Source organism: Phyllopteryx taeniolatus, chromosome 7 (genome assembly GCF_024500385.1).
Source record: "Phyllopteryx taeniolatus isolate TA_2022b chromosome 7, UOR_Ptae_1.2, whole genome shotgun sequence".
NCBI classification, from domain to species: Eukaryota; Metazoa; Chordata; class Actinopteri; order Syngnathiformes; family Syngnathidae; genus Phyllopteryx; species Phyllopteryx taeniolatus.
The window spans coordinates 24,606,863-24,623,127 of NC_084508.1; the positions used below are offsets into that span (position 1 = coordinate 24,606,863).

At 44.8% G+C, this 16,265-nt stretch overlaps 1 protein-coding gene across 5 annotated transcripts in view; it reads left to right on the top strand.

Moving 5' to 3' along the window:
- The window catches only part of LOC133480738 (uncharacterized), a 26,748-nt gene continuing 10,483 nt past the window's right edge, over nucleotides 1-16,265 (top strand). For 2 of the 5 annotated variants that reach the window (XM_061779288.1, XM_061779286.1), the window contains exons 1-4: nucleotides 2-4,576; nucleotides 7,176-7,289; nucleotides 10,925-11,786; nucleotides 13,010-13,081. In XM_061779288.1, coding sequence (XP_061635272.1) covers nucleotides 3,593-4,576; nucleotides 7,176-7,289; nucleotides 10,925-11,767 — 1,941 coding nt within the window. In that variant the 5' untranslated portion in view covers nucleotides 2-3,592 and the 3' untranslated portion in view covers nucleotides 11,768-11,786; nucleotides 13,010-13,081. Of the gene's footprint in view, nucleotides 4,577-7,175; nucleotides 7,290-10,924; nucleotides 11,787-12,991; nucleotides 13,082-16,265 lie in introns of all 5 variants that reach the window. The other 3 variants (XM_061779287.1, XM_061779289.1, XM_061779290.1) reach the window with 3 other exon arrangements.

Consider the following 16,265-nt stretch of genomic DNA (forward strand, 5'->3'; position numbering starts at 1 on the left):
ATGTGCCTTGCAAATGGCTGGCATCAAGTCCAGGGTGTACCCCACCCCTTGTCCAAAGTCAGCGGCGATATCCTCCAGCTCGCCCACGTCCCTTACTTATAGTTGTTAGTACTTTGGTCAGGAGATTAGAGCCTGCACCTCGCTGTCCATCCAGGCGTGAGTATGTTGACAGCTGTAGACCTGTCAAATGTGATGGATGAAATAAAAAGCTGTGAGTAGCCGTCCAATCAGATATGTTCAGCGCTGCAGACCCCACCCTAAAAGTTCCTAAACCTTTTCGAAAGTACCCAGAGCAGGGACTCTCAGGAGTTGGCAAATCTACCAGTAGTTGGTGGTCGGCCGTGCATTTGGTACTAAGTGGGGACTGACCCGATTTAATTCACCTCTTAATACAACCACTATCACTTATTATAGAAACCATCAATACTGTACAAAAACGATAGCTCACGATGTCTAGGTTTTCTGGAAAGGTCCACCTTAAAATTGGATTTTAAAGTACTGTGTGTCAGAGAACAAGTCAATTGCTTCTCCTGTCAGCCATCGTGGGGGTAAAAAAAATTCAAATGTATTAAGGTGTGCAGATTGCTGCAGACGTGTTTTGCAAGTCGAACCTGGCTGTAACAGTTTTGCTCTCACCAACCAATCAGAGGATGAAAAAATGCTGACATTATTGTGGGCCAGTTCGAAGGTCCTCTGAGGCGAATTTGAAATTGCATTAGTTAAAGAAACAGTCCCATTGCTGGCATAGTTTAAGTTCAGATCTCAGCACATAGAGACTGAAATCGGATCCATCCACGTGAACGTACTGGAACAGGTGCAGTCAAGAGAAATGCTCCAAAATGAAGAGAAGAGACTTTTAGAAAACTCTGACTAACCAAAATCACAAAGTTTTAAAAATCAGTTTCAGATTTGAGTTGAAAGCTGTGTTGTGTCAACAGCCCCATCAGTCACAGACATTGGACACATTAACATAATAGAAGAACAGGAGGCAACCTGAGCAGAGAGGCTGCTCAGCCAACCTGAAATGGACTGAAGTGAGATAGCTAACTATTATTCCCATGACTGTGTCATTCGCCGCCGTGTTATTTAAGGACCTCTTCCAAGAGGCCGGCTGATTGGAGGAAAATTGAGCCTTTCAAAAGACATAAATTCAAGGTCTAAAAAGAGCAATAAATATAGAGTGCTGTGCAAAAGTCTTTGGCCATCACTAGCTTTGCTGTTTTATTGGCTTGAGTTATTTTGATATATTGTAGAACTAATGCAATTAACAATATTATGCAAAAACCAGGGTGAATGATGCCTCGCACCCAAAGTCAACTGGGACAAGCTCCAGCACACAGGTGACCCTAATGAAGACAAGTGGTATCCTGTAGAAAATAGATGGATGAAAGTTTTTTTTTTTTTTTTTTTAAACCTGTCCTGTTCAGCTGTATTGCCTTGCAGAATGGTGGCTCTGTATGCCTTTTGTGCTGGAACAGTTTTGCTGTACAACGGGAATTAGAAATACTCCCTCTGCATTTAGTGAAAATGCACCCGGACAGAGAAGGGCTTTAGCGGACAGACAGAGGGACAGAGTGGACAAGGGGAATAGGGGTGAGAACCACAGTAGAACAATAGCGAGAGTGTGAACAACTGAAGGGGAAAAAAAAAAAAGATGGATGAAACTTTTGCAACGGACATTTGCATTAATTAGGGACATGTCGGCGGGACGGTGAATGACTGGTTAGCACATTGGCCTCACAGTTCTGAGGACCGGGGTTCGTATGTCAAGGCACAACTGTATCTCTTGAAATTGTGCAGGTGTAGCTTATAAAGAGTCCAGTGATTGTAAATGGTAAATTGGCTTTAACTTGTTCAAGGCAGTCAAAGCACTGAGTGCCTTGAGAACAATGAATCACAACATAGGGAACACTACATTTGTATTTTCATATTATTCTGTTACTTAAGTGTGACATTTTCATGAGACTGAGGCCTGAACTTCTGCTCGCTAACCAACATACAGTAGTTGTGTATATGAATCTCTCCATGTGCAAAAGCAGAGCACACACTTTACAGTGCATGCATTCATTGTGAGTTTGTCATTCACTATAGAGCATCCTCGTGATAGCACAGAGGCAGACTTTGTGCACACTCTGCATGCACCAGTATGCCGTGCGGCACAAGAAAGCTCCACAGGATTAAGAGAAGCCGCTCTATTACTCTTTATTGTTTTTTTGTTTTTTTTTATCCAGACTAGCGGTCATTACTGGCTGACAGCAGTCTGTCGACATGTAGGCGGGAATCTTCTTAGCTTGCAGATTACAATCCCCCCCACTAGCCCCCCGGTGTCTATATTCTCCTCCCCTTCATGTACCTGCACATGTCACAGGATGTAAGCATATCAACAGGGCATTGGCAGAGGAATACATTGGAGTGCTGACTTGCAGAATGACACACGCTTTGAGTTGCTCGTTGCTGAGTGACAGCAAAACTGTCAGGGATGTGATGCCATCTTTTCATGGGGGAGGGTGGGACGCGGGCAGCCGCATGAATAGCGAGGAGGGTACCTGGGAGGCATCTCTGGGCTTGTCAGACACAAGAAATCTGATCCACGCTGCCAAGAATGACTACTTGTGTGACGAGGAAAGCTGAAAATAGCAAATTACAAATGAAAGTTGCTTTGCAGAAAGAAACCCCAAGTGGGATGCATAACGTGAGACTGTTTATTGCTCTTTATAGCTGGACAGCTTGTAGTTTCTGTCAAACTGCTGATGCCTGATCTTGTAGGTTGCAATTATTTGCCCTTTTCCACCTCCCGCATCTCTCCCCTAAAACCCCCTCTGGTAGCCAAAGCAGCATTTAATTGCGGAGGGCTGAGCCGGGGTAAGGAGTAATCAGATGAGGACGCAGGCAGGGGGAGTCACGTGGGCACACATTCTGACTAACCACGGATTAATAACTGGTATCTTGATTGGAGTTCAGCTGCTCTCCCTCCTGGAGCGGGAGGGAGGAAGGGGTGGCGGAGTGACGAAAAGGCAAGGAAAAGCGAGAAGAGTGGGACCGTTACAATGACACAAGACGATAAAGGACTGGCAGTGGCGAGAGAAAAACAGGGAGAGATGAGGGCAGCGAGTTAGAGTCGTGAGAGGGAGTGGGAGGAAGAAAGAGTGGGAATTGGAGGCAGTGCAGTGCAGAGCAAAGGGGGGGGGGGGAGTGGGGGGGCAGGGAAAAGAGAGAGAGCGAGAGAGCTGTAGAGACGAGAAGCCTCTGCTGCTGTGAGCCAGTGAGACGCTGGAGGGGTGGAAGAAGAGACGCAGGTCCAAAAGAGGGGCTGAGGGGCTCCAGAGGCAGCAGTCCGGGGAGAAGGCAGAAAAAGGAGGCAGGGTGATAACAGGAAACAAGCCTCGGGTGGTTTAGGAATGAGCTGCAAGTGAGAGCAAATTGGAGAAAAGTTGTACAGAAAAAGGCAGGAGCGGGAAGCGAAGACAGATTGCGGAGTAACAGCCTAAGTTGATGGTAAAAGTGGGAGGAGATTTATGGCAAAAGAGAAGGAAGCTCTCACCATCTCAGGAGTCCTTCCCCCCCGTGCTTCTCGTGGACATCATCCGTCAGCATGTTCTCTGACAGCAGGGCTCCGGCGGCCAGGGAGCACAGAACATTCAAGCCTCACGCCCCTCACTTCATCCCGTGGCTGCGCAACAGTCTCAAGCCCCAGCAAAGTGGTGATCTGGGGCTCAACGGGCCGTACAAATCTAATCCCGAGCTCCATCACAACCTGGCCCCTCTGGAGAGAACCAAAGGGATCGGGATCTTCTCCATCCCGGGGAAGAACAAGGCGAAGAAGAGTGAGCTGCGTTGCAATGGCGTGGGAATGGCTAGGATGCTGCCGGTGGTACTGAGGGGCCATCACATCTTGGGGAAACAGAAGGAAGGCAGCCCCACAAAGCTCAAGCACTCCTCGGAAGTGGAACTAGATCCCATTAGCCACGCGAGCCTCAGTGACTCTCCGACATCTGGCTCCCCGGTCGCAAAATACGGTCCCCTTGTGGAAGGTCCCCCGGTTCCTGCACCTGCTCTTCTAATCGAGGGTCCAGACTCTAAGGTTGGCGTCTGCATGGACGAGAGGAGGGAGGACATTTGGGACTACACCAGCCATGTTATTCATCAGAGAGACCTGCAATCATCTGTCTGGCTCAGTTCAAATCCTCAGGGAGCCTCAAAAGTTGGACAGCGTGGCTTCAGATCCAGTTTCAGCCGGAACTGCCACAGCCATAGAGATCTGAGTGTGCTCAGAGATCCACCTGTGGAGGGCTCCAGTGCCCCGCTCAATGGAGTCATTTTCTCCACTGAGGTTCCTCACAAAGGTCTGGGCTTTACCACCACTCTGCGAGGTCCAGGGAAACACGGCAAGCACATCGCAGCATTGGGCCCGAATCATGCCAGGTGGGTCCGGCACAAACCAAAGAGTGAGGAAGAATCACACAGAAAGGGGCCGGATTGCAAAAGAAAAGTGGTTCGGAACCAGCTGAAGCGAGTGATGGACAACCTGGAGCAGGTTCTGACTGCACTGAGGGATGTTCAGCAGGAAATGAAAGAGGTAAAGATTTTTTTTTTCTTGATTTTGCAGAACTAGGCAATGGTTAGCATGTTTGGATCACAGTTTTGAGGTTCGGGGTTCAACTATCAACTGTATGGAGTTTGCTTGTTCTCCCTGTGCTTCCATGTTTCCCCCCCCCCCGAGTACTCCGGCTTCCTCCCACATTCCGAAAACGTACGCTAGATTCATCGAAGAGATGTCAAACCCGTTTATGTCACAGGCCCCACATTGTAGTTCAAGTTTCCCTCAGAGCAAAGTTAGGACTACTCACCCAAGATCCTAATGAGAACAAGCGCTATAGAAGATGGATGGCTGGATGTTTTATGAGTTTCATCCAGGGTGTGTAACTACTTTCTGGGACCTCGTACATGAAATCAATTATAAGTGACTTTATACCAGTGATTTCCGACATTTATAGAGCCAAGGCACATATTTTAAAATTGAAAAATCTCATGGCACACCAACAAACAAAAATGTCACAAAAAGTGGATACATTAATTACTCTATGTACTTCCTGCCATCTAATAGAAGAACATTTATTTGTTCTGTCTGTCACTATTCCTCACTGGGCTAAATAGATGAACAAAGGTACATTATTTCTTGTAAAAAAAATTTTTTTGGAGCAATTAAGTCAAATTTGACAATTTCCCACGGCACACCTGAAGAGCGCTCACGGCACACTAATGTGCCACGGCACACTGGTTTATACCATTGTTTTTCACATCTGTACACATTGTATTGCCGTAGCATACACATACTGCTTAGAAACACAACAGACATGAGTGTGTTACAATGTGCTTAAAAAAAGAATAGGATTTGGGGCCACAGGAACAAAAAATGTCACTTTAGGTCCTTCCACATCAATGCCGCCAATTGAAAATAAAGTCCTACCTTGATGTATGAGTCTCCCAGTCCGTCCGACCGTCGCTTTGTCGAATTTTTGCTTTGTGGTGGGTAAAGTAATGCCCTCCGATGTGGGCAAGGATAGCCACAGTCGCCGTTAAAAATACAAAATGAGAACACTCACAAGGAGCTGCTGTAGGTCACAATTTACGCAACCCAACTCCAGCTCATCTCGCCACACACTCGACCACACACCAACCAATTAATTTCTTTACATTCTCTTATATTCTGCTTTGTTGTGTTTTATACATGACAGTGCTACCGTATGCTTCTTCATTAAAACACACAACAAAAACATGATGGTGTTTTTTTTTTTGGGGTGGGGGGGGGGGGGGTCGAACTGATTAATGGCATTTCAATTCAATTCAATGTGGAAGATTGATTTGATCGACAGCGGTGCCTTGAGATTCAAGTTCATTTTTTTCTGTGACAACGCTAGTAACTCAAAAACACTCGTATCTCAAATCTTCTTTCCTCATTGAACTGAATAGAATGCCATTAGTCCGTTCTAGCCTCGACAAAAAAAAAACTAATAAAATGTTTGTAATGTGTTGTTTGATAAGGAAAATACCACACAATATTTTATTTTATGAAAACATAGTAATACCATAATAAAAGATAATAATACAGATTAAGAATTAAACAGATTGTGCATCATGAGGAATCCATTGTGGCTCCTACTGGTGTGTGCGAATTGACCACTAAGGGGCAGTATATTACAGTCACGCACACAAATCCAGACGACGTTCACAATTACTCAGTAAGCTGCAGTAAAAGCAATAGTTTTCACAGAGGATAGAGAATATATGCCTGTGAGTATTGTTATATTGTGAGTCTACATGTGTTGCTGCACTAATTGTGATCAAATATCAATTTCTTTAGCATTATAACAACACCACTTAGACGCTGTTTGTTAGCTCGTCTATGGTGTTTCCCATTATGCGTTAGCATTTTGCTAGTGGATTGTAAGAAAGTTATGTGGTTGTTTTAAATACACAACATAATTCTCATTGTTTTATGTTTAGTTCGCCAGTAAACTTCAACCGCGAGTGGCATTAAACAGCCACCAGACTGCCATCATACAGTGCTCGGATCTCAAATTTTTGCTTGCAAGCCAAAGTAAAAAATTGTTCAAATGACAGCTCGTCTTGAAAAACTCCCAAGTCGGGTCACTCGTATCTCAGGGCACCACTGTTTGAGTCAATTTAGTCACGAGCTTGATTACGAAACTTGTAAGTGAAAGTACCGCTGTAGCATTTTCTAGGGCCCCTGTCAGTCATGGGCCCTTAGAATGTGCATCACCCTCTCCCCGCTTCTTACACACCCCAGTCTTGATACTTTTTATATGACTGAATGCCTTCAAGAGAATTAAATATGCATTAGAGTCAGCATTTGGATTGGGTGCATCCACCGCAGTCTGCAAATTATTCCCGCAACTCCGCTCTTGGTCCCACTCGCATCTCCCGTCTCCAAAGCTGCGCAGTGTTTGCTCTCAAGTCATGCGTAGTTTTTTTCTTTCTTTAATATGGGCGTGAATAAGATGGAAATCACGCCTCATTTGCCTCATGCATTCACATCCTTGCCGAGATGATGCGGCATGACATTAGGTGGAGCGTCCACCTGCTTCTCGTGTTTTTCCTCCTCCTGAGCTGTCATCGTCATCCCTTTCCTCCAAACTTTTCTTTTCCCTGGACAGATGCTGCTCAAGGCTCAGCTGGACTACTTTTCATTATCCATTTATGGTCGGGGCCCTCGCGTTGCACATTATCCGCATTTCATCTGCATCCGCCGGGTCAGTGATAAATCTCAGGTATTAACCTCGTCATCCAGGGTCGGGGGGGAAATGGTTGGCGTGTGCTTGTGTTGCTATATCACTGATGAAAGTGCACGGAGCCTTGACAGGAGGCTGCCAACAGGCTGACACTTTGATAAAAAAAATCCCCAATTTTCACAAGAGAGTTAACACATCAAAGACAGACAAGGCACAGAAAACTTTGTCGCGTTTCTTTATTTCAAAGCCCTGTTCTATCCTTCTGTTGCATGAACCCCGGCCCTCAGTTTGATTTAGGAACCAATTACTGGTTGAATTCTAATGACGCTGCAGCTGCTTTAAAGTTAAACCCGCTTGACAGCAGCTACCAACTGTAGAGCAATAGTAGAAAGACGATCTTTTGCTTTGCCATTTACCGGATTAGTTTCTGCTCATTAGCATAACAGTCATGTAGACTGAAAGACTACAGTTATTGTAAATTATTATTCTATACCATATACCAAATTAGGTACCTTTAACTTATTAATGTCACGGAAACAAATAGTTGGGTCTTTGGAGTGCAGGCTCACCCATCAAGTGTGAAATGAAACAACCGAGTAAATCTTGAGTCAATCTATTTCTGGAAATGTGTCAGAGAGCGAACCGTCCTGCACTTACGCCTCACGAAACAGTGCATAGGCACAAACAACAGTCAGGACCCATCCCCCCACCCGAAGGCGGAGGGAGGCTCCCCTCTGGTCCACCGGGGTGAACCCCAACGTACAGGCGCCGAGCTGGGGGGGGCAATAAGTATACCCACGCCTGCTCGGCGCCTCTCAACTCTGGGCAACTCCAGAGTGGAAGAGAGTCAACCCCTCTCAAGAGGACTGGTACCAGAGCCCAAGCCGTGTGTGAAGGCGAGCCCGACTATATCTAGTCGGATCTTCTCGACCTCACACACCAGCTCGGGCTCCTTCCCTGCCAGAGTGGTGACATTCCACGTCCCTAGAGCCAGTTCCTGTAGCCGGGGATCAGATCGCCAAGGTCCATGCATTCGGCCACTGCCCAGCTCACACTGCACCCGACTCCAATGGCCCCTCCCACAGGTGGTGAGCCCATGGGAAGGGGGACCCACGTTACCCGTTCGGGCTGTGCCCGGCCGGCCACTAGGCGCTCGCCTTCGAGCCCCACCTCCAGAGGCATGAAGAACAATGATTGTTTATAATCAACCCACTTGGGAGCAGAAAATCAGGGTCCTGTGCTCGTTTATCTGATTCCTGACATTATAACAAGATGCTAGCCCAGAGTCGTACGCACATACTCTGCACTTCAAAGGAAAACCAAATGCCTCCGCCATAAAGCTAGATGAGAGGGGAAAAAGCGGGTCATCCTTTGACATCAGCAAGGATGTTTTTGGGAACAGAAAACAAAACAATAATACCTCTGTTCCGGCTCAGGATTTATCTGTGCACAGGTGGACGGAGAGGTCAAACATTTTCCTCAGAGTAATTTTCTCGAATCATTGCAACCACCATTATTTTATTGCATGTGTGTGTGTCCACAAAAACAACTGCATGTCTCTGCATGCTTTATATAAACATACACGACATGTTCCCTTTTGCAATCATTATCTTACTTACGGTCTATTCTTGTAATTGACATGAGTGCTTAGATTCTGCCATCTAGTGGAAGAGCATTCAGCATTCACTATTTGTGGTAAATAAATGATAGTTATCAGACCGGATTTGCCGTGGAAAAGTGGTTGGGAATCACTGATTTACACGTATGTATTGCCTGTCGTTGCGTGGAACAAGTTGACATAGGACCAAAAAAATCGTGGTGATTAATATTTTTGTGCCCTAAACCAAATATAATGCATATACAATACAAATGTATTCATTTATTAACCAAATATAATTTTGATATTTAACATTTTGTTGAAGTATGCAACCAGCCATCCATTTTCTATAGTGCTTGTCCTCATGAGGGTGTGCTGGAGCCTATCCCAGCTGACTCTGGGCGAAAGGCAGGGTAAACCCTGGACTGGTCGCTGGCCAATCGCAGACCGATGGGCAATTTAGAATTTTCAATGAACCTAACATGCCTATTTTTGAATAGGCAAAGCCAGAGTACCTGAAGAAAACCCACGCAAGCACGGGGCGCTCATGAAACTCCACACAGGAGAGCCTGAGCTAAGATTCAAACCCAGAACCTCAGAACTGTGAGGCAGGAATACTAACCACTTGTTCACCGTACTGTATTTGTTTAACAAACATGAGAAAATATGAATTAGATGACGGTTTGGAATCTGATGACAAAAAAAAATAAATGATTGAAGTCACTACTACCTCTCATCAATGTAATTGTCTGTAAAAAAAATGTCACAGTGTTTCAAGCGTGCCAAATAACAGTAACAAATTTTGGGCTTTGGCAGATTGGTCTCCAATATTTTTCACCTCACACATTGTATTTATTATTTAAACCCGATTAATTAAAACCCTGCACTCAGCCGTCTTATAAATCCGATGAAACCATGGTCTGATCATCTAAAAGCACATTATCTACTTAAAAGCATGGATGAGTTGTGCTTAACTGATAATTACGTGTGAGATATTGAACATGCACCATAAGATATATAATCTATTTGAAATATACCCTGTACTGCAGGGTTTCCCAATCTTTATTGAGCCAAGGCACATATATTATATATTATATCTCATGGCACACCACCAAACAAAAATGTCACAAAAAGTTGATAGTGAAATAATTACGATCTTGTCACAATATACTCACAAATTTACTTGTTCAGTATGAAATCTGGGCCTGTTTTGTTGAACACAAAACTATTACAGTATTCTGTTGGATCATTGGCAACAGGTGGATCTAGCTGCCAGCTAGTGGAGGAGCATTTCATTGTTCTGTCTGTCACTAGACGGTGGTGGCATCGAGAAATGAACAAAGGTACATTATTTGTTGTAAACAAAGAATCATTTTTGGACCAAATAAGTCAATTGGATAATTTCCTGCGACACATCTGAGGATCCCTCATGGCACTCGAATGTGCCACAGTAGTTGGGAAGCATTGCCTGGCCTAGAGTTACAATTATACGCAACTCACAACAGGTGCATTTCCTAGTTTCATTAGAATTTGTATTTACATAGTCCTCTTCATCATTATGTTCATATTTGGACATCATAAGACCAAGATGACATCTAACAATTGATCAACAGTACTTCGCCATTGCGAGGCTTCAAGCAGGACTTTCTCAGGGGGAAGAAGCCACTGAGCTTAGAGTGTCACAGTTTCATCAGCAGGTTGAAAGGGAGATACAGAGAGACTGGAAGAGTCACAGAAAGGAAGAGAAGTGGATGTCCTTAGACACTGGGAAAAAAAAACATCTGTTGAGAATTCTAATCTCCTTGTTAGAGAATAGCAAGTTGTATAAAATGTATGGGAACATCGCGCAGTTGGACATTTGCATTTAAAGGTTTACAGACGGTCAATACAGTTCACCTGTAGTTGTTACAGTGCATTTTAGGTTCATCCTGAAATTTCAACCGAGAGCCCAATATCTCTAACCTTTTTTCATGGGTAGTGTATGTCAATGTCAAGTTTTTAAAGTTTCCCAATGATGAGCCATTGTAGCGGTACAGGTCCAGTGATGCCTTTATTCAACCTGCGTGTTGTTGTCTAGGTGGTCCATCAGATCGATTATCTGACCTCCTGCATAGACCTGGATGAAGAACAGCAGTATCAGGCAACAGGAGGCGAGAGCTGCTCCTCTTCGGGCTCCCATGAGGTGACGGTGATCAGCGCTTATCCGAGGCCCTCGGTGTCCGTCGACCACCGAGGAGCCACTTTCGCCCTGAGGAGAGACCATCCCAGCGGGGGAAGATCGCCTCCAATTGAGTTGCCATGCCAACTGGGCACTGAGTTGACCAGAACTCTTCGGTTTGAAAGTTCTCCCCAACGAGGAGGGCTGCTAACGTTGGTCAACAATCCCGATTTCTCTACTCAGCCGCTCCCCACAGTGTCCCCTCAAAGAAGTCTCCCCGTTCGGCCGCCCACACCCGGACTCTCCCCGCTGACGGTCAATCTCCATGCGCCTGGCAGCCCCAAGTCTCCTCCGTCCTCTCCAGGAGGCTCGTCCTCCGTCATGATCAGCCCCATCTCCCCGGTGTCCCCAAAGTGTCATCCGACCGCCGTGCTCGGCCCATCTGTCATCATCGAGCTGCCGCGAAGCGACCACCAGGCGACCGTGCGCTTCTGTCGATCCGCGACATCTCGACACCCGCCTGCCAGCTGCCCACCCACGGACTCGGAAACGCCGGCACACGCCGACAAAGAGAGGCGAGCGTCCTCGGCGGGGCCGCCTCTCGCCGGGGCTGCGAGACCGCCATCGCGGCAAGGCTGCAGGGCTCGCAAGCCTCCGCCTTACCCTCATCACAGACTCTCAGACGCTGCAAAGACACTGCAGGATCCCCGCAAAGCTCCTCCGTACCCCGAGAAGAGAAGACTGCTCTCAACCATGGTGTGAGACTGCGGCTCCTCCAACAGTAAGTCAATCCATTTTATTTCTGTTGCACTCGTCACAGAAAGGACTCACATACTCCTTCACATAGGCTCTGTTCAGAATCACACCTATTCACGATACAGTGGTACTTTGATTTAGGATCTTACTTTTCTCTGTGACCATGCTCATAACTCAAATAACTCGTACCTCAAATCAACTACCCCATTGTAAAGTTGAGTTGAAATGAATGCAAATGCCATTAATCTTCAGATGCAACTAACGATTATATTAATAATCTATTAATCTGTGGATTATCTTTTCGATTAATCGAATAATCAAATAAAAAATACTTTAAATTTCCACCCCTTCATTCAAGAATAGGACATTATTTCAAATTGACAGTGCAGAAAATTCACAAACATAAGTTAATTATGATTCCGTTACTGGTTTGGTCCGTGACATCCGTCACAAAACAGGCAAAAGTCTTTTCCAAAGTAAAAGATGTTTGCAAATGTCTTATTTTGATGAAAGAAAAAGACAGATAGTCTGCTTTATTATTATAATAAATATAATTATTAATAATAATTGATTAGTTTCCGATTAAGCGGCACCGTGGCCGACTGGTTAGAGCGTCTGCCTCACAGTTCTGAGGACCTGTGTGGATTTCTGTTCTGTGCCTGTGTGGGTTTTCTCCGGGCACTCCGGTTTCCTCCCACATCCCAAAAAAATGCATGGTAGGTTAATTGACGACTCTAAATTGCCCGTAGGTGTGACTGTGAGTGCGATTGGCTGGCAACCAGTTCAGGGTGTGCCCCGCCTCCTGCCCGATGATAGCTGGGATAGGCTCCAGCACGCCCGCGATCCTAGTGAGGAGAAGCGACTCAGAAAATGGATGGATGGATGGATAGTTTCTGATTAATTGTTGCACCTCTACATTAATACCCCCCCCCCCCCCATAATCATAAGTGTTATACATAGATAACATAAGTGTTATCTATGTATAACACTTATGAATCTGTGTTACGATTGTCCTCTTCTACAGTATGTACAATATTACCTATACATACAATATTACCTATACATTTGTCTATATAAATAAAATCATTTAAAGTATTTAGCATTTTAAAGTATTATTGTTCTCACTCTCTCACTGTCAAGCAATGGAAGCTTATTGTATAACATCACTTTTGAGGGGATGAAAACAAGACTAACTCACACAGTTTTTTAAATAAGAGGTATTATTTCTAGATGATTTCCATCCAACAGGAGAGTTTCAAGGCCGGGCCACATCGAGCTGAGACAGACCAGGTTTCCAAGGTGACAGGACATAGACTTGGGGTGAGTAAGGAAAGAACAGCTTGTCTACAAATCTCCCTGGTACTTAGGCAGACCACACACAGGCCATTATAACATCTGTCCGGGTTAATGTTCTGGTAACAAGAGCCTCTGTGCAGATGCCCGCTTTGTACCTACAGATTGAACTCTTCGGGCCTGATGGTCCCAAATTCTGGACGCTGACTTGCATGTTCACTCAAACAGATTGCGGGTTCTGTTGGTAGTTTTGTGGGGCTTATCTATTATGATTGCGGCACAATTGGCAGCTGGTGGTGGCCCCTGTATTTAGAAGCTGATTTTGCGCCTTAGGTAGACTCTGATGGTTTTATATATAATGGGACATTTTGGGGCAGCAACGCAAGTGCAAAGTTTAGTTTGTAGCGATGGAATTGAATATTGAATATTACTGAGTTGCAGAAAAGAAATCTATCGCTCGGATAATTTGGGGCGAGACAACAACGGCATAAAAGCCATGTTTTGTATAATTTAACGTGTCCTGATTGCTTGGATCTATGTGCCTGTCCTGTGTAACATTGCATTGAAAACGTGGGACAGCACACCTAAAAATCTGATCTGGGTGAGCCTAGCACCAACCCCCACAGTGTGCCGAAATGACCCAGGTGCAAGGAAATGCAGAGTTGAAAGGAGTTTTGTCATAGGCGCTATGGCATGACTCCTTCTTGTGGCTGGCACAAAGTCAACCCTTAGATTACTCAGAAGCTACAAAATTGCATTACTGAGTAGATATTTAAAGATGCAAAATGAGCGACCACAAGTCGTCTCAGGTTTGACAAATTCATTTATTTGCATCAGTATTTTGTGCATTCGAGTAGAAAGAAAAATAAATTCTGCACAGTTTTTTGCCCATATGGCAGACAATCCTGGGTGCCCCTGGTTAGTAGCTCAGCTTGCACATCTGTTTGTGTGACCAATCAGGTTTGCCACCATTTTTTACATCCACAAACCTTTAGTAAATCAGGCACTTCAAGAACAACGGAAAAATGGACCAATTAGGGAAATTAAAGGAGCGTTGTTTTTGCAAAAATGACGAGCAACAACTACTGAGCGCATTACAACGTTGCGGGTTAGATAAACGCCACCAGGTGTTGGGATATAATGGGAACTAATTGCAGCTCAGACTACTTTGGCTCAGTGATGCACATGAGTACACGTAGCAAGGGGGAAAGAAGTGATAAACTTATCCAGGTCAGATAAGACTAAAGCAGGGTCTCACGGCGCTGAGCTGACAGGGTCACTGTGCCCTCGACAGGGGGCAGCTGCCCATTGGTTGAGTCCTTCAAGGACCCCTGGTGTTAGAAAAATCCTATTGCCTTTGCTGCCTATGGTTTGACTGACCCGGTCCACAATCTCCATCTGTTCCCTTCCAAATATCAGGAGATGCAAAATAGAGGGGGAGAAGTATGCGGCAGGTGTGTGTGTGTGTGAGAAGAGACTCTTGAATACAGTCCTGATTCATTACAGCACCGCAAAGCCATGTTTTATTCATTTAGGTCACTCATTGCTCACACCAGACGTGGTTATGCAGTTTATTTCGAGCAGGTTTTCTTTTTTTTTTTTTTTTTTAAAGATTGCTTGGTGGCTTTAGCATCACTTAAGCCCAAAGCCTGTTTGGTCATGCTGAAGAAGACATCAGCTGGGGTTTATAGTTTGGACTGCAAAAGAAAATAACCAAACAGTATGATTAAAAAATGATTTCGTCGTTTGTGGTTAGGCCAATTTTTTTGGGTCTTAGGAGCCCTTAAAAAGTTCTTAAGCACCTCCTAAATGCACTGCTGGGGGCTAAGCCCCCTCAATCCATAAAACCTAGTGACGGCCCTCATTTGGTTCTTTTAAATACATGACGTGTAATTGTTCTATGTTTAGTTTAACAGTACACTTCAACAGGGACTGGCATTAAACAGCTTGAAGCCTCTTTTTGAAGAAATGTTCACTATTTGCCAAATTGCTGCTTATTGTGAAGTGAGTTGAATTGAGTTCACTGCATACAGCGTTCATATCTCAAGTTTTCACTCGCAAGTCAAAGCAAAAAAAATAAAAAATCGGCTGAATGACTGTTGCTATCTAAAACAAAAAAAACTCATAAATCGTGTCACTTGTATATCAAGGCACCACTGTATTTGGGTTTATTAGGTTTTATCAGATTTTGGTTTTTTAGCCTATTCTGCAAAATAAAATAAAACATCTTTGCTGTTTATGTGCTCGGGCTAAAGCCCTGTCTCATATAAAAATATTTCTTTGGCACCATCTTGCAGGATATTGATGCCAAGGAACTATGTTGAAGTACAGGGAAGAGCTTCATTCATCGTCAGGCCGTAGCCCAGTCTCCTAACAAAAAAGTGCTCTGCCGCCATCTTGTGTCAGCTATAGGCAATTCTAGCTCTTTTTGGTTGGGATGAAAATTACAGGTTCTTGCTATTCCTGGCAGGACTCGACCGCCCACATACACACACAAAAAATTTGGTGACCTCTGAATTGTACCACTTTTGGGCCATTTGACTGTTTGAGGCAAATGATGAGAACAGAGACATCTTTATTGCCAATCTGTGACCTTTGACACAAATCTCCAAAGTCAAGTTGAGCTCATCAAAAGTGGGACATGAATGTATTTACATCTCATGGCAGTCTTTATCAGATGGCCACCGAGATATTTTGGAGGGAGCAGCAGAGAGGCGGACCAGCTGGCAAACAAAGTCGTGTCTGCCCAGCAGCAACATCATGAGTGGACTTTTATAGCACACCATCACAATCTGCCCTGCTTCTTGCCAGCGTTGAGTGTAGTTAGAACAAAAAAGGGATTTTTATATTCTGTTCGGGGGGAACAGCAAGGGGGGAAACGTTAGAAGTGCAAAAGAGTGATCATGTCAACATAAAGGCTGCCTGGAGTGTCGTAGAGAGGACACGGGTGAAATGATACAGATGTAGAGCACTAGGAAGGCTTTTGATCCTTTTATTACAGGGAGGATGCCATGGCTGTAGTCAACATCAACTGGTGTTCCCAGTGTTGCAGGTCAATGTGACAGTTATTGTATATTTAAACAGCTTTGGGAGTTGGAGTCGGGGGCAATCAAGATGAGCTGCTTTCTCTTGGCTTGACATAAAATGAATGAATCCCTCCCGACTCTTATAGACACTGTATGTGCCTACGTCTACAATGATCAGCGAGCGT